The sequence below is a fragment of the Mercenaria mercenaria genome, chromosome 5 (assembly GCF_021730395.1).
Source record: "Mercenaria mercenaria strain notata chromosome 5, MADL_Memer_1, whole genome shotgun sequence".
NCBI classification, from domain to species: Eukaryota; Metazoa; Mollusca; class Bivalvia; order Venerida; family Veneridae; genus Mercenaria; species Mercenaria mercenaria.
Window position 1 is genome coordinate 79,426,539 of NC_069365.1, and position 19,524 is coordinate 79,446,062.

General features: G+C 34.4%; 1 protein-coding gene across 2 annotated transcripts; it reads left to right on the forward strand.

Moving 5' to 3' along the window:
• Positions 1-7,335: 7,335 nt before the first annotated feature.
• On the forward strand, positions 7,336-19,524 carry LOC123557727 (uncharacterized). 2 transcript variants are annotated; one of them, XM_053544098.1, is made up of 4 exons: positions 7,336-7,411; positions 12,961-13,030; positions 15,317-15,385; positions 18,047-19,524. In XM_053544098.1, the coding sequence occupies exons 2-4, from the start codon at positions 13,009-13,011 to the stop codon at positions 18,820-18,822; spliced, it is 867 nt and encodes a 288-aa protein (XP_053400073.1). In that variant the 5' UTR covers positions 7,336-7,411; positions 12,961-13,008; the 3' UTR covers positions 18,823-19,524. The 2 variants fall into 2 exon arrangements, with proteins under 2 accessions (XP_053400073.1, XP_053400072.1); XM_053544097.1 differs by lacking the exon at positions 7,336-7,411 and adding an exon at positions 8,022-8,151.

Here is a 19,524-nt window from a genome sequence, read left to right on the forward strand (position 1 = left end):
CATAGAAATTTTCCCTCTTCTGATGCTAAATAACACTAAGATACCTGCTTACATACATGAACTTAACCATAACTTGCTAAGTCAAGTCAAAATAGCGATATATATTTTTTTGAAAAAGCAGGAGAATCTTTGAGCTTGTGCACTGCATGTCGGATAATTAGAGTGAACAGGTGTTTGAAGTATCATGTCATTCTTAAAAGTGGTACCTGCTTACATACCAAAGCTACAGCAGTATTTGTTAGCTCAATGAAGCGGCATAACTCTGCAATGAAGTTAAAGTCAGACTTGCATATCCTTACTTTGCATGTTAGATCCTCCTAACTATTGATTATTGAGATACCTGCGTACGTACAAAAAAGTACAAAATTCAATTTAGTGAATATGGAAGTCATACATTAGTATAAAAAAAGCAAACTAGAATTATGGAACATGTGTTTTGCATGTCAGATCATCACATTGAACAACTAGTTTCAATAAATTCCCATTAGTCATTACTGATATAACATCTTACAAATGATTAACAAAGAGTATGCGGAAGTCGACGAACGGATGCGTGCAATAGCCCTTCGTATTCTTCAAGTAGTCGATGTAAATCATCTTTTGGAATAGTGAAATAGCTAATGTGTACAGGGGTTGCTTTTAAGTTGGTAGGTAAAAGGGCAAACAAACGTTTTTGTTCATTTTGGGCCTATTTTCAAAACAGTTACTAATTCCTCTTCTAAACAAGCAATTGACAAATATGATAAACAAATGGACATTTAATGTAAAAGAATTCAAATCAAATCACCCTCGAGACGGTAGATGGAACCCAGGCTTTCAAAACCGAACGACTTGGATATCTAACCAGTCTGGCTCTCAAAACATTCTTATGCTGCTTTTTTAGAACTCATTTAACCTACCTATCAGTGATATATAGTGAATTATTATGAAAATATTCCATGAAATAAATTCGTTATTAAATGCAACACATTTTTATGCACCAGTACCAAAAAATAATTACTCTAGGTACAGTATTAATTTCGAATCGTTCATACACATCTTAGATATTTAGTTTTAGGACCTTCAGTTTATTTCTTTCCCTAGATTTTATGCAATCTATACAAAAGGTTACCTTTTATATCACAGAAATGAATGAAAGAGATAGATGTGGTTGTATATGATTTTATCAACTTTGATACCAATTTTTCTTGTAGGAATGTGAATTAAGTTGCTATCCAAACCGGTGCATATACTAAATCCAAACCGTTAACTGCTTTTCAATTACTTGTATCAAAACCGTTACACACTCGATACATATGATTGACCTACGATGGTATTTTTCGCAAAAATACTATACTTTCAGTTTAGAGACCGATGACAAGATATGCGAAAATGTTTCTTCTTTCTTTTTAACTGATTTGTCTGATGATACAATTGCAAGAGTCCTGATAACGTCATTTAAAAGTTTCGTTTTTGCTTCTTGATTCCCATAATCTGCACGCTTTTATCACTTAGTAATTAAAACTGGAATAATCTTTTTATACTGACTAACTTAAACCTTAGAATGAAAACTGAATACGTAATCTTTTTGTAAAAATATGTGTTTAATCGTAGAAAGCATCAAAACTTACGTGATGTTTTTGACATTTTTTGCTCGGGAGAGGCCATATTGGACAGATCCAAACACACGGCTACCGGTGTAGTTACCATACAGTGCCATTGTGTAGCGTAAAGGCCGAGGTGATCAGATCGTCAAACAAGCGTCAAGCTTTCATCACAATCAGTTTCTGTTGATTTGATTGTAACATTAACTGATGCTTTGTAAAACATTATATGATGTCTGTACATAATATTGTATGTTTTTTTTTGTTCTATATTGATGCAATTATGTTTGCATGTATATTTGTTATTGTTGATAGCCCTCCTTGTTGGAGGTAATAAAGAATCTATCTAACTGTTTCCTCGAGTAAACGGACCTCGGGTGTGATTCAACCAAGCGTTAAACTTTAATCACAATCAAGAGATTCTGAAAATGAATCAGTATAAACCAAACAGGGTTATAATAACTGACAATTGCTTTTTCTTAAACTTAATTTCTATATTATGTGCTTAAAGGAAACAAACTTTGGATCATAGAGTACTAGTTGCGTTGGCGTAATTGCATGTATTCTGTAAAATCATATAACTATTCTTTGATCTCCAACGTTGTATTCGGCTTGTGGATTTTGCCAGACAAGGACCACACGAGACATTTGTCTTTTCTCGAGTCGTCGAACATCCGAAGACACGACGTTCTTTCGTATGTTCGCATTTTTGCCTTTCTGTGCACATGCGCAGGAACATCATGACTTGATGCGCCGGTAAAATAATAAAAAAAAACCATTGAAACCAACACTAAAAAATTATACGTATTTCACTGCAAAAGCATATAATTGACGTATGTATTTCTCAAAGAAAAGATGTAAACGTTTTTTCTGTAAAGAGATTGTTTTCAACTTGAAGGTGTTCTTAACGCTATTTTCTTAGTTGTAAATGCAAACATTTACTGCATGTTTATGTAATTTGATAAAATATAAAATAAATGTGTATTGCCACAAAACTTTAAGATTTTTAACAAACGACTATCACTGTGTGACATCTAAATGCACTGGCCTCCAGATCGCACGACAACAAAATAGAAAAATGTAGGTATCAGGAAAAGAATGCTTTGACACTTAATCATTGATAGACCATATGTTATTGAAATACATTAGAATTAGTTGATCATTTAATGACCGAATATTCGAATTTCCGTTCGGAAGGTTGATCGATTATCCGAGTACCAAAAATGCTATTCTTTGCCTAATTTTGATGAAAGACGGACTTTGGATATCTTTGGTATTCCAAACTTCTTCGTAATCTCTCTGGGTATGTGCATCTGAAAGAGGGACACTGATACGATAGGAACATACCACGGATGGGTCTTGTCTTTGTGTGCTCGACACGATCGTACTTACACATACCGAAAATTCATAGGTATACATACACTTATTGAAAGGCCTGTCAACATTCAAAAACTATTTACCGAAATTCGAAGGGCCGAGGAACAATGGTTTTGTCTAGTGACCGGCAAGCCATTCAGTAAGTGTTTCAATTCGTATCAGAAATTCATTTTCAGATATTCATTTTAATTATTTTACTTGTTAGCCCAGCCAACCAGTGTTGAATCTAGATCAGTCAAATAGCACAAACTATGGACAGAGATTCATGTGAAAAAATAAAGTATCGTGCATTAGCTACAAACGTTTCAGTAAATAAATGCTTGACTCTCATATTTAAAAGAGGTTCGCCATAAGATGACCACCAGTATACAATAGTTTTGAATTTGTAAATCAGTGGAATGTAAAACAAGAGGGTCATGATGACCCTGGATCGCTCACCTGAGTAATATGAGCTACATGTTTTAAATGTCAAACTGATGCTAAAATATCAAATAAATAGGTCAGTAGGTCACATTAATGGTCATTGAAAGTCAGTTTTAAGATCGGTGTGCAAAACTGTATATGTCATCCAAATTTTAAAAAAAAACAAGAAAGTAGGTCAGTAGGTCATGGTCACAGTCAAGTGACCCCTAATTAGTTGGGGTCATCAGGTAATTATGATTAAACAGTCAAGGAAATATGATCAGATATTTTTTGAAGTATTTTTTCTTATATAATTATATAAAAACTAAGTGACCCCGGGCGGGGCTTTAAATGAACCCTGGGTCATGATTTGAACAATCTTAGTAAAGGACCACTAGACAATGTCACATGTAAAATATCTAAGCTCTGTGCCTCTCGGTTTCAGAGAAGAACAGTTTGTACGTTTTTCCTATAGAACTATATGTAAATTCAAGAGACCACGGGGTGGGACCAATATTGACCCTGGGATTATAACTTGAACAATCTCAGTAAAAGTCCACTAGACAATGCAACATACCAAATATCTAAGCTCTATGTCTTCAGGTTTCAGAGAAGAAGATTTTTGAAATTTACAATATAGTCATATAGAGAAAATAAGCCCCGCCCCCTGGCGGCCGTTTTTATTAACGAAATAGTATGGCTTAAGCAATGTTGGTTGAAAGTCAACTAGAGATCATTTCTACAAAATATTGTTTGAAATCCGGTCAACAGTTTCTGAGAAGAAGATTTTTTGGATATACTCATAAACCTTAACATAAACGGGTTCGATCCTCGGCCGCGTCATACCAAAGACGTGAAAAATGGTACCAGTAGTTCCCTTGCTTGGCGCTCAGCATTAAAAGGCAAACTGGCCTCTTCTGTCAGACCCTGGTGGCGATGGATTTCATCAGGAATGAGGTCTCGAGAGTGATTAATATAAGTTGTAGAACTTCCTTCACAATCGACCTAAAATAAATTATGTAAAAACTAACCTTAACTTTATATTGTTATGTATCATGGAAGTAATTCTTTGATATTACGGCCCATATCTTATATAGATATCCGCTTACTTGTGCGGACCATATCTACAATTTACTTATTCCATTCAACTGATATATCTGAATAAGATATTTTTAACATAGACCACTTCTCCTCTTGAAAGATATTTCATTTGTTTCAAGTAGATAAAGGAACAAATCTTGGTGATTTTAACTTTGATTTTTCTCCAGATGCAGGTTTTAATAATGCAAAATGGTTGGCTGTAACAGATTCCCTAGGTTTAAAACAAATGGTTAAAACCCCAACAAGAATCACGAAGTCAAGTAATTCCCTAATTGATCATATTTACACAACTTGTCCAGATAAAATAAATGCAGTAAGTGTACCGACCATTTGTGTAAGCGATCACTTTCCGGTTTGTTTCTCTAGAACTTCTAGATCTGGTACTTTAAAAGCATCATCAGGTCACACTTCAATCAAATATAGGTATTTCAAATATTTAATGAGGAAGCTTTTAAAATGGACTTAATCGGTTGCAGACTGGACTTTATAACCAGCAATCTCGACCCAATAAGTACCCTTGATATATTCTATAATGCTCTAAATCATATTCTTGCAAACCATGCGCCTCACAAGACTAAACGTATAAAAAGACAAATTCAACCGCAGTGGTACAATGATGACATAAAAGAAGCTAGGATATTAAGGGACAGATATAAATCTTCTAACGACTTTACAAATTATAAGCTCTGGCGTAACAAGGTAAATTCACTTGTTCACTCTGCTAAATTGAATTTTTATAACAACGCTCTTTCAATTGGAACAAACTCAAACACTTTATGGAGGCAAATAAAAGATATTTCGATGAATGATAAAGACGAAGTTGTATCTTTTCCTGGTAACATAATTTCGAAAGATAACATCATATTGATCAACTAGAGATAGTAAATGCTTTGAATGATCATTTCATAAACATTGCAAATATTGTTTCTAAAGTACCTCTAAACCATCAGTTTTTAAGCCACTGGAAACTATGTTTAATAACAAATTAAAAGATTCTCAATTTAATATTGATTATATTACGCCATTTGAAGTGAAAAAAGATAATTGATTCTCTGAACAGTAACAAAGCTACCGGCTCAGATGATATTGGCCCCAGGATTATCAAACTTTGCTCCGACACTGTAACTGTTGCAATAGCTAACATCATAAATAGCAGCATTCAGTATGGGGTTTTTCCAGGCAAACTTAAAGAAGCTAAAGTATTTCCAATTTTTAAATCTGGTTCTAAGGAGGAAATGAACAATTACAGACCCATATCCATATTATCAACCAGTTCCAAGGTAGTTGAAAGACATATTGCTACTCAGCTGCATAATTTCTTCAATAGAACTGACATACTACACGCCACCCAGTCTGGTTTCAGAAAAATGCATTCTTGCCAAACGGTCCTTACTGTATTAATTGATAAATGGGCTAAAGACATTGACTCAGGAAAAATAGTCGGTAGTGTGTTCCTAGATCTCCGTAAGGTTTTTGACCTAGTGGATCATAACATTCTCCTATACAAAATGAAACTGTATAATTTAAGTGGACTTTCATTGTGCTGGTTTGAGTCGTACCTGAAGAATCGAACCCAATATGTCCAAATAAATGATATCAAATCTTCTTTATCGTACATATATGGCGTTCCACAAGGATCTATACTTGGCCCCTTGCTTTTTTTGATATATATAAACGATCTTCCATTGGTTATTGAAAACTCAAACATTGACATGTATGCCGATGATTCTACAATGCATGTAAGCGACCATAACGTATCTGATATCGAAAGAAAATTGCAAATTGATATTATCAAAGTTAGTAATTGGTGCACGTATAACAATTTGGCACTCCATCCAAATAAGACAACCAGTATGTTAATTGGTACCAACAAGAAATTAAATAAAGTAAGAAACATAAATCTTACTCTAAATGATAACTGTATTCAAACTGTATCATGTCAAAAATTGTTAGGTGTTTACATTGATAAAAATTTAAGTTGGGATCAACATGTGAAAAAGGTGTGTGAAAAACTGCACTCTTAACTATATATTTTTTACAGAATATCTAAATATCTAAATGCTGATATAAAGAATATGTTTTATAACTCGTATATTTTACCGATTTTTGACTATGCATCCACTGTATGGGGAAACTGCTCTAAAGGAAATATAGAAAAAATCTTTAAAATTCAAAAGAGGGCAGCTCGACTTATATTGAAAGTACCCTTCCAGACATCATCCAGTACTCTCTTTTGTGAACTTAAATGGTTAACGTTCCCAAACAGGATTAAATACAATATTGGTGTTTTTGTTTATAAAGCATTAAATAAGCTTGCACCATCTTATATTTGTGACACTATTGAAATGTGTGACAATGCATACTATAGCCTTCGTTCTAATACGAAATTTGATCTACAGCACCTTCGACCTAAAAAAATTTTCTTAAACGTTCGTTTTCTTTTATGGCTGTGAAATTTGGAAAGATATACCTTACTCAATTAGAAATGCTAGCACAGTAAATTCATTTAAATATTTACTTAGAAACTTTCTTTTAATTAATACAGTGTAGAGTTGTGACTGTTAACATGTGTTTATATTCTTTACAAGTCTGCTCTATGGAATGACTGTGACATTTTCACTTGTATGAGTAAATGATTCTGTGTTTGTTAGAGGGCCTCATTGAAAATAAATTGTGTATATTATGTATGAAACTTAATGAGTCTTACCCTCTTTAAATAAAGAATCTATTATTATTATTATTATCATTATTATTGTATGCACACTGAATTTAACGTTAAAACCCAAAATGTAAAGCGACAGGATTGGTTTGTTAAAAGGACATATGCCTATACGTACTATTGCTAAGTACATGGACACGCATTAGAACCACTTAGTTCGGGCGCTGAATTTATACAGACGTAAACGCAAGTGTGTATGTGAATACAACAAAGAGACAGGAAGGCGAAGGTAGAGACGATGTTTTTTTAAACTTTCTATACTATTAATTCTCAGTCAGCTAACTTCCCAAACTTACTTTTTATTTTGACTTCAACATTTCTAAAGCAGCCACCTGCCTTAAGCAGGGAGATCCTGTCACCCTCTTTGTTGCCTGCTTAGCACATGTTTGGCTGTATTCTTCTAACATATTTGTCTACGGAGCAAAAATCTATCCGTTAGATTTCAATTCTATGGTTCAATGATATATTTCTCAATCACTTTCTCTGTGTTTTAACAGTTCGTAATTTAAAAATATCAGTCATGCATTCTAAGCATTTGCAGTAGGAAGTCTTTTAAAAGCATGTTCTCATAAATACAGTAATGTAACCGTTCATACGATTTCTTTGATTCGTGCTTGTAACCAATTTAAAGTTGAATGTGTGCATAAATTAATGCGACACAAATAAATATTGATTTTATGTAGCTAATAACTCTTACACTGTTGATAAAATACACTTTGTTTACCATTTCGAAGCTATAAACAAATAATTATTTATTTTATACATCTAATATTTCATAAACTACAAGATAAGAATAAAGAAGACCACTTGTAAGATATTAGACTCAAACAATATTGATTTTAAACGTTCAAGTAGACTATGTAAAAATAAACGAATAAATGATAAAGAGACAAGCCTGGTTTGTACATTTAAAAGCTCATAAATATTTGGAATATATGGGGAGTATTTAGTTTAGACGCTGAAGGAAAGGTAGGGGCAACATTTTCTCTATTTTCTGGATTATCTATTCACATAATTCATGTTGCATTGGAAGCATATTTGTCTGCGAATCAAGATTTTAACAGGTTTTAATTTCCTGATGACCTTCAATGACATATATTGCAGTGTAATTTCTCTGCGTCTGAATCTATTGCACTAATCAATTCAGAATGTAAAAAAGACAATAGGCAGCATTACATGATAATAAATTGCAAGTCATTTGGAATGCATTTTCTTGAAAAAAAAGTTCGTGCGGTTTATTCAAATCGTTAGTATTTCCTTGATTTGTGCATAATTTAAGGGTTCGCAAGTCCCTATTGGCTTTTATGAACTAGGAAAAAAAATTGTTAGATAAAAACACTGAAAAGTGAATATCCTGCCTGAAAGCCTTGCAAAGCATGTATTTAAAACAAATATGACAGTAGCAATATGTATGCCCTTTTTACATAACGTTATACCAAATAGCATTTTTGATACCGTCACGTTGGAAACCTACCTACCGTGCTGTTTGTTTTGTTTTCTTTGTTTTGGGTTTAACGGCGTTTTTCAACAGTATTTTAGTCATATAACGGCGGGCAGTTAACCTAACCGGTGTTCCTGGATTCTGTTCCAGTACAAACCTGTTTTCCCTAAGTAACTGTCAACTTCCCCACAGGAATTTTCAGAGGTGAAGGACGAACAATTTCAGACACAATCGTCACGGAGAACGTTAGGTTAATGTATTAGTTGCAAGAGGCGCATTATTTGCAGTTGTGCGTACAGACAAAGATGTACATACACTTTTTTCGCATTAGAAAACAAAAGATGAATATAGTACTAATAATAATTGAAAAGAAAGTAACAATAAGCTATGAAATTACATTACTATAGTGGGGAGATAGTTCCCTTTCAAGTCCTATCTTTTTAGCCATTTCTAAAGAAACCTCCACATTTTATTTACTTTATTTACTTTAAATTTATAGATTTATTTTGCTTTGTAAAAAATCAGAAACCTAATTCTTTCATACAATAAACATATCTTATGTCTTTATACTTTTCTGATGTAAACATAAACAAGGTCATTTCATGACCATTTAACCACATATTATGTTGGTGGATTTCTCTCATAACTGATAATTAGTACAAGCTATGCTCACGTAGCACTAGTTAAATTTATGACGGGCAGTGGGAGGAACGGCCTTACGGAATTATACAATCCGAGAACCAGTTTAATCCAGTTATCTTTCGCATGGTTGCAAAAATAAAGGAATGTTCTGATTTTACCTACCACCTAGCCCAACTCCAAACTTGTTCAAATGCAGGAGGTATCCAAGATTTCCATAAGGCCAATGCTATTTTAAAAGAAACCTCAAAATTTGATCTGCTTTATTTTCTTTCATAAATTCATTTTTTTTTTGTATAAAAATTCAGAAAGCTGTTTCTTGCAATAATAAACATACGTTATATATTTTGCCATTTCTAAATAAACTTCCACATTTTATTTACTTTATTACTTTTATAATGTTTTTTTTTTTTTGTTTTTTGTTTTTTTGCTATGTAAAAAAATCAGAAACCTGTTTTTTTTTCAAACAATAAACATATGTTGTTGTTTTTTCTACTTTTCATATGTAAAAATAAACAAGGTCAATTCATGACCATTTTACTACATTTTATGTTTGTTGATTTTTCCCATAACTGGTCATAAAAGTGTCAGAAGTGTCGTATACTAAATAGATAAGCTAACACTTGTAAGGTACTCAAAAGTTATAACACTTATATTTTATAACCCTTAAATGTTACTTCTAATGTTAAAATAAGCTTAGTTTTCTACTCGATCCTTCATGCTGTAATTATGTAGCATTTCATGTTGTAAATATATATGAATAAAATATTGTTTAAACCAAATGTTACTTCCACAAAAGCCAAAGTCAAAAGTATCTGTTTGTTTGAACTGGTTCAATATCACCCAAATTTCTCTCTGAGGATTTGGTCACACAACTTTGAAGGGTCGCACGATCTATCGCCGGGTATGTGTATATTCGGAAAATGACCTCCGGACGAAAAGGTTGCAACTTGCCAGGTATAGGATTTCGGGAGTAAAATAAAACAGATTCTTCCCAGGAATATGACTTCTGGGCACAAAGGTTTTTTATCCTAGGAAAAACTAAAATAGGTAACACATGGTAAATACCATTACATATAAAACATCAAGGCATGTAACATTATCTTGGATTACACCTTACCTCTTTCGTACAACATACACTATGCAAGTACTCAAAATGTCACGTGGTTCACAATAAAATGACATGTTCTATACTTGATACGTCACTATTACCTCACTGAAAGTTCTTTCATTAACAGAAAATAGTTTAACAACACTTAATAAAATAAAACGAGAAAAATTATGTGAATATATGCATACAAATTAATTAACTAAAGTCCGATTGTCAAGCAAATATTAGATATTAAGTATGCTTATACATGCAGTATTAAACATTACATCGATAAAACACAATACTAAGAAGGCGTGAACATAAACTTTACTTACAGTTTATACGACCTTCCATTATTACAAAATATTTTAGAAAGATTTTACAAATGTTACACAGCAAACAATTTGATTCCTCTTGTCGAAACGAACAATTTATGAAAATAGCAGAGATAAATCAAGCAAACGATCGGATAACATAAAACTTACATTTTGTTTGTAAATGCATAAAATTACAAGGATATATATCTCTAAGTCAAGAACCTTTCACAAAAGAACAATTTTTTGTCACAAAAATTCTAATATAATACGTAAAAGTCATATATTATTAGCTGATATAAAACAATCCTTTAATAAAGAAACTAACTACGTCATCTTGTGTCCTAGTTTGCGCACTTTGTCAAAAAGATAGGTATACATATAAGATAAAATCAGCCGGAGAAGAAAAATATAAACACATTCCAAGGGTGAGTGACATTAATCATTTAACTTACAAAACCCGTGGAAATAAATTTGACAAAATCAGGCCCATACCAAGGTTTACAATGTAAATCGGGTGTAAGAAACTCCTAACTTTCCTATTCCTGTGCCAAATGTGACAAAATGTACATCAAAATAAAAGCATTTTAATAATGGAAAATAATATACTAATACTCAATAGTCAAAAGAATATGCTTTTAATGTAATGCAAACAATTACTAAAACTTTGTAACTACATAGGACTGAGGCGCGGCATATGTTTCACTTTGTGACAATACGTCCTTCGCCAACCTCCCCCATCCAGTATTTTTTTCAAAATGTTCTTTTTCGTCATAGATTTTCAGTTTACGGGTAAAATATCATTAAATATTTGTTACGTTATGTAAACACATAGTAACAAAAAAAAGCTTATTCTCTGGACGACATCTCGTGCACATAGACAACCCCTCAGGGACTATTGGCGTACAGTTTTACGGTTTTTATATTTCACCATGTCAAAGATTTAAATCGATATCTAATTATGAAATATTCAGGTAAAAGGTAAACATAGTACATTTTTAGGAGTATCGTGGAATAAAACAAATGCTTTGATAAAGTCGGTAAGCCAGCTGGATAGCTTCCTCACATGAAAAATTAAACATCCCAAGTGAGGCTGGAACCCAGAATAGTGAGGGGCAAGTAATTCGAAGTCAAGTGAGGCTGGAACTCAGAATAGTGAGGGGCAAGTAATTCGAAGTCAAGTGAGGCTGGAACCCAGAATAGTGAGGGGCAAGTAATTCGAAGTCAAGTGAGGCTGGAACCCAGAATAGTGAGGGGCAAGTAATTCGAAGTCAAGTGAGGCTGGAACCCAGAATAGTGAGGGGCAAGTAATTCGAAGTCAAGTGAGGCTGGAACCCAGAATAGTGAGGGGCAAGTAATTCGAAGTCAAGTGAGGCTGGAACCCAGAATAGTGAGGGCAAGTAATTCGAAGTCAAGTGAGGCTGGAACCCAGAATGGTGAGGGGCAAGTAATTCGAAGTCAAGTGAGGCTGGAACCCAGAATAGTGAGGGGCAAGTAATTCGAAGTCAAGTGAGGATGGAACCCAGAATGGTGAGGGGCAAGTAATTCGAAGTCAAGTGAGGATGGAACCCAGAATGGTGAGGGGCAAGTAATTCGAAGTCAAGTGAGGATGGAACCCAGAATAGTGAGGGGCAAGTAATTCGAAGTCAAGTGAGGCTGGAACCCAGAATAGTGAGGGGCAAGTAATTCGAAGTCAAGTGAGGCTGGAACCCAGAATAGTGAGGGGCAAGTAATTCGAAGTCAAGTGAGGCTGGAACCCAGAATAGTGAGGGGCAAGTAATTCGAAGTCAAGTGAGGCTGGAACCCAGAATAGTGAGGGCAAGTAATTCGAAGTCAAGTGAGGCTGGAACCCAGAATGGTGAGGGGCAAGTAATTCGAAGTCAAGTGAGGCTGGAACCCAGAATAGTGAGGGGCAAGTAATTCGAAGTCAAGTGAGGCTGGAACCCAGAATAGTGAGGGGCAAGTAATTCGAAGTCAAGTGAGGCTGGAACCCAGAATGGTGAGGGGCAAGTAATTCGAAGTCGGCGACATAATTATGCCAAAACTCTTGCGATGTTTTCGTAGCCATGGTTATTTTACCCTAATTGAAAAGAGTTTTAATCAGGCAAATAAATACAAATGTGAAACCATCCTGTGAAGAATGATTGGTCGATTAAAATATGTTAAAAATACACTTACATTTATTTTGAAAAGTCCACGGAAAAATGACGTGTTAAAATTTAGTTAATGCCAAGGATACAAAACGAAATATTAGTTTTCACTCCTAATCGTGCTAAACTGCATTTCTTTTTCAGGAAATAAATCTGGTCAGTTTCTACCACCTTTGTGAATCTAACGAGAAGATGAAAAAATATTACATTTCAGGTATTTCATATGTCACATTTTCTTATTATGTTTTGCAAATGACTGGGCGCTACTCTTCCCTCTTCGAATGCGTCAGGACTCTGTAAGAAGCAGTTTTTAAATCCCACGTGAACTGAACTGTTTTGATTTCTGTCTTATGACCTGTTTCGTTGGGCCCTTAATGATGTTTCTCTTAATGCTCTGTCTTCTGCAAAGGCGTTGAGTACATACGTTTTTGGATCTTAAGGTGTGCATTTTATATATCTATACAAGAGCATTTTGTGTTTTACTTGCTATGCCTTCTGTTGCCATTATGTGTTTGGGATTCACCTGGCGGGGATCACCTTTATTTACACGGTCCTGTGACTTTTGAACATGGTGGGGGTAAGACAGAGGTTAGGTGCATATCATAAACCAGTTGAAGCTCCCCAATGGTGTTAAGCCACTGACCGATCCAAGGCGGTGCCCCAATGTGTTCCTATATTTCATCCTCGTGTGTTTGTTTTGTGTGTGTTCGTGTGTGCGTGCGTGCCTGCCTGCCTGCCTGCCTGCATATGTGCTTGCGTGCGTGTGTGTTGATCGTGTGCACGTCTGCGTGCTGTGTGTTGCGATTTGCGAAGGCTGCGTTTTTGGAACGAGGCATTCCGTTGGATATTTATCCTTGTTAAAATCTTACTGTAACATTACATACGCCTAGACTAATCTGTAAATAGTACAGAATAGAAAAAATCCACTTTGTACCAGTGCGACAGTAAGATGATTTAATGTCCATAGGCTCTTGCAATACTTTTGCAATTTCGCATATTGTTAGATAGCAATTGTTATAACTTTTGTTTAATAATGTTTTCCTAATTAATTGAGTAAGATCGTATGAAAATTTTATCTTTTTTCTTGAAAATACCCTGAATGTTCCTGTAAAGAGTAACTATCAAACTAATTTTGCAGCATCAAGAAAGCATAGTTTCTCAGTGCTTCAAATAAGTGATACTATAGTATTTGCTGAATTTCGAAACATTATTTGCTACGAGCTAAGCGACTTACAGCATATATTTAAATGCATGATGACCGTGATGCATCAGCACATATTTTGACCTTGAACTCCTTGTCAACATAGTAAGAAAGTTATTTTTTATCAATGATTTTGTATTTTACAAAATTGCCTTGGTATTTTTAATGTTGAATATATTTATGACAAAGTTCTATTATTGATGCTGAGGCTAACTAGATAAATATCATAACTGTACAGAATTTTCTTTGATATTAACATTTATAATATCCCGGCACAACCAGTTTTCGACCGCTTAACAAGTTTTCTGTGCAGTTTTGTACAAATGCAAGTCCAAATCTTTGGTTTATTGTCTAACATTTTCTGTAAGCATTAGTGCTATAAAAGCATACCATTTAAGTTTCAAGTTTCTTACCGATCGAATCCCTGGCAGGATGATTTTGAAAGCCATCAGTAGGAAGTCATGCTGAAAATTTACAACCTAAATTCGACCACAGGTGGTATTTTCCTTCCAGCAAAATGAAACAGCACTAAACTTTTATTGTAGTTTCATTACAACATGGCAAACATAGAACACCCAAAATTCAAGTCTGGCAACAAACATCAAAACCAACATGGCAGATGAATATACTGTAGGTACACTTGCCTAAATTGGCACCTAAATTACAGGGGGTAGGGTAAAGTAAATGGCAGCCAAAATTTAGTGCATTATCTAAAGAACTATATCATGTGCTCAATCACTCCAGAGAACCAGGGTGTCACATCTGCTACATTGATAGCTGTCACAGATGACAATGTATTATATAATTGCTAAGCTTTTGACACTCCGAATATTTCAAATTGCTTAGAAAATGAAGAAAACTGTTGCAAGGACAGGCATCATGATTATATTGTCAAAATAATTTAATAATAGTATGCTCCACAGTTCTGACAGTAAGCATGTGTTAAGCAATAAACATTTAGTGCAAAAGATATATAAATACTGATATTGGCTTTAGCAAGAATAGGCAGTAGACAAGGAAAGATGCAGGTTTTTTAGTAATAAGAAAAACCTCATGAAAACATAGTACTGCTACATAAATGGAATTTATATAATTTTCCAAGTACCAGAACTGAAGGAGAATAGGTTCCTAACATGTTATGTCTCTGCTGTAAACAGTGAAACAATCACAACTGATAAATTTGGCTTGTAAAGATTTTTATCATACAAAGTCCTAGGCGGTCGAAAATAGGTTGTGGTCGAAAATAGGTTGTGTGGGGATACTACTAATTTTTATTTTATTGGAACATTTCTTTGCTAGGGTTTACTATCATAGCATTCACTGGACTACTTCCTGTGACGTCTGCCTCAATATGTAACGACAATAGAGGTAAGTTATGTACCCAAAACAATGTATTAACATTTAAATCATATCTCATGGGTCTATTAATAGAATGTCTTTACAATAATTTAACATGATGAATGCCAGTATAGATTGTTTTGTCATTCATGGCTTATCTATCCATTAATACGTCGTATATGTACATTATGCATTTGGTTTTCAATCCGAGAGATACTTTAGATACATTCTCTATAGTTTTTCGTAAGCAAAGTCTTAACATTATTGACGATATCGCTAATTTATCTTGTCACTTGCAGTATTTTCGACCCGATATCAGGGTGCCGTATATCTTTCTTGATATACCGTCAGTTGATCATGTGACCAGTGATATACGGTCAGTTGATCATGTGACCTTATGATCGATATTGCTGTCATAAGAAATTTTGCAACGAAACCATCATCATTGTGTTGGAAATGTCCGAACTAAGAAAATGAGTGGTCAAATAATGAGGTTTTATTCAATAACGAAGAAGTTATTGCGATTTTTTTGCCGGTAATCACGTCATTATATAAGTGACGTCATTACGAATATGACGTCATTAAAGCGGTTGTCGCACACTTATGTTTGTAAAATAAGTTGCCAAATATCGGAAAATGAAGTAATGACAAGATAAATAGAATAATAGGTTAGTGCCTAAGATGGAGAAAGTTTATCTGGCTCGGCTCCGGACGTTATCAGGTTCGCCTTCGGCTCACCCGATAACCTCCTCCACCTCGCCAGATAAACTTTCTCATCTACGGCACTAACCTATTATTCTCTATATATGTTGCTTCAGTACTTGATAATAGATTAAGGTTGGCTGTGAATAAGCCGAAATAAAACTACAAAATGGTGGCGGCACTTGTCGCTATATCGAACAGTTAAAATAGAATTCTAAAACTTAACGTTATAAAATATTGCATAACTTAGCTCTAGGTTAACTTCATTGTGAAAGCACATTTGTATTGACAGCAAGTTTAATAGTAATTAAACTTTAATTGAACACCTTGTAATTTACTGCGACTTCAAATCTTATACATGTTTAACTTCTAAATCCGATTTGTTGTGTTTTGTGTGGTCGTATAATTATAAATTATTAGCTTTGTATCGTGAAAGTCCATGAGTTCTGCGGCGAAAATATTGGGAGCTACAATCATTTTATCACACAATTGCTTCATGTTACCAGATGCAATTGACAGCCATGCACACTGTTAGATTAATAAAACGTACAGTTCTCATCAGTAGTTTACGATAGCTGGCTGCATGGTTCATGTTACGGATGGTTGATTTTACTGCTGAGGATGTTCTTTCTTATTGTATGGACAAAGACAAGCTAACATTTTTGAACATCAATACAGTTATAGGATTCCAAATATACTGTAATATGAATTTCTAGGTGCAAGCACACTTATTAAACAGTCAGTTTGATATGTGAAGGTTTGTTCAATAATGGACAAATATCTTAATAACAAACGCAATGACCTGTAAATTTATTTCACTTTATTATAGAAAACATGTTAATGTATAATTGTAAAAATTTTGATTAAAGGTACCATTCGCAAAAATGCCATTAGAACTGCGATTTTCCCATAGAATCCCATTATGAAAACGAGTTTGAGGTCCACATGTTTAAAATCAATCTGAGAAAAATCAAGCAATGTACAGAATTTTCTAAGTATATTCTGAAGTTTTAACAAATCAAGGTTTAACCAAGTACAACATTGTAGGAAAAGTTTTGATCCCAACATGCAGAAACACCTTAATTGGCTCCTATCCGTGAAATTCGTCCTTTTCATATTTTTGTTCTCAAGTTTTGCACTATGCTAAAATATAGTTTTCGTAAATAATGGATTTGAAGGTAATTATAATGGTCTTTTTAAATACATGTAATTAAACGTGCATGCTGTGAGGATGGAAAGGGTGTGATAAACAAATTCGTACGTATTTTATCAATGAAGAAATGCCATTAGCGAAAATGATAAACAACACCCAAATCCTATGCCAGGAAATATGACACCACTTACTGACCATCATGTAAAAAGTATTTATATTGTCTTTCAGACTCATTTAGGCCCAAATTCATATTTTGGAAATGAATAGGGTATATTATTCGGTCATCTATTTTAAGTTTATATGTATACATTTATACATATGTATTAATGCTGTCTTTCAAATGCATTAATGCTCAGGTACAACAAAATTCGATGGAAAATGCACTGTTATAACCTCAAATATACGACATAAAGGTGAATATAAGAAAAGTTTGATTTCAAACTGCTCTATGTGGGTTAGTTGCTTTAAGCAATATTTCTGTAGCAAACGGTCTTTTATTTATAAAATCCTGAAAATATTTTTGTTTGAGACCTAGGCGATTATTTTAAAATGAGCCGTGCCATGGGAAAACCAACATAGTGGCTTTGCGACCAGCATGGATCCAGACCAGCCTGCGCATCCGCGCAGTCTGGTCAGGATCCATGCTGTTCGCTAACAGTTTCTCTAATTGCAATAGACTTTGAAAGCGAACAGCATGGATCCTGACCAGACTGCGCGGATGCACAGGCTGGTCTGAATCCATGCTGGTCGCAAAGCCACTAAGTTGGTTTTCTCATGGCACGGCTCAAATATCTTTTTGTGTAGGTGTTCTTTACTTTCATATTTCATTTTTCTAGGTTCGAGTCGCCTTATCAGCGGTGACAACAGCAACGCAGTGAACAATTTCCTACAGATATTGAGACGAACAAATACATTTGATTTCATTGGTGATTATATAAGCCATCAAGGTTGTCGAAGGCATATTGGACAATATGTTCATCGGATCTACATGGATGACAGAACTTGGGTCCTTGATTGTTGGGAACCCACGGAATGCACTCTCGTAGAAGAAAGGTACCGGGACAGGAATACTTTGAGACTCATCCAAAAATCTATCTGGCCGTTACAGTCTTTAGTAAGGACTCAAGTAAATACTGTTCTTTTACCCATTGACGAGCGGAACACAATCTCTTATACGTTTCTGCCGTATGCTTCGCAAAGAAGTGTAATGTTTGTAACCTCACTATTATCGGGATGCAGTGTTTTTGTTGCTACACCGGATAATAGAAATTGTAATATCATCGTAATGCATGCTAACTATTTCTGTAAGACGAATGAACGCGAGGAAGACGACAATAACCATAATCAAGCAACACTTGTGATAGAGCAAGTACAACATACGAACCCACACTGCAGATACCAGATACAGCGCAGATGGTCAAGTGATCACAAACGCTCTAACATAGAAAGACACAACTATCATTACAAGGACAATATTGTTTATTACAGAATAGAGGCAATTTATAATTTTGTGTATGGTTACAATCTAGGTGGTCACGAACGGAACTGGCGCTTCTGTATTAAGGAGTTGAATACGAGTCCCCGCCAAGAAATTTGTAACGACATTTTATGAAAACTAAATAGCAAACTCTGTAGGAATAGAATAGTTGTGCTGTAAAAACTCTTAATTCTTGAATGAATTTGAGCATGAACTAATAAGTCTAATATATACAGTTTTCAATTTCAAATACTGATGTTAAATTAAGAGATGTTATGTGCGCCGTACAGTTACAATAAGCTGCCAGTGCTCTTTTTTTTTCCATTTGCATTCAGCAACATAATTATTCTCGTGCCGAGAGATAAAAAGCCGCAGTCATATAAGTTTATATAAATTTAATGTACATGTGTGCCTGTCTAAAGTGTGAGTTTTAAATTTAGTTTTTGGCTTTTACTTTAAACCTTGGTACACAAAATATATATTGGAGTATCTATTTATGCAAACAAGCACATTTTTCATGTGCACCAAAGAAATGTACATTTACTTATTTGTTTGTTATAAAATTGATATTTTAGGGATCACAAAATAAAGGTTAGTTTTCGGATTATTCATAAAAATAATTTTACAAATCGTATCACTCTTTATTCTTTATTTAAAATTGTATTTCCATTAAACACGGCCATTTCTGATAATATAATATTATTCAAAATACGTATGTGCGTCATTATGATTGCTTGACTTGAAGTGCGGTAGTTTAGTGTGAGTTGTGTTTGTCACATCCGGTTACAGCTACCACCGCCGGTTAGCCTGGCTTGCCGGGCGAAGAAGGTGGCCGAG

Coding starts and splice junctions, on each gene's coding strand:
- LOC123557727 (XM_053544098.1), top strand. CDS start 13,009: ATGAAAAAATATTACATTTCAG. Junction 13,031..15,316: donor GAAAAAATATTACATTTCAG/GTATTTCATATG, acceptor TTTCTTTGCTAG/GGTTTACTATCATAGCATTC. Junction 15,386..18,046: donor AATATGTAACGACAATAGAG/GTAAGTTATGTA, acceptor TCATTTTTCTAG/GTTCGAGTCGCCTTATCAGC.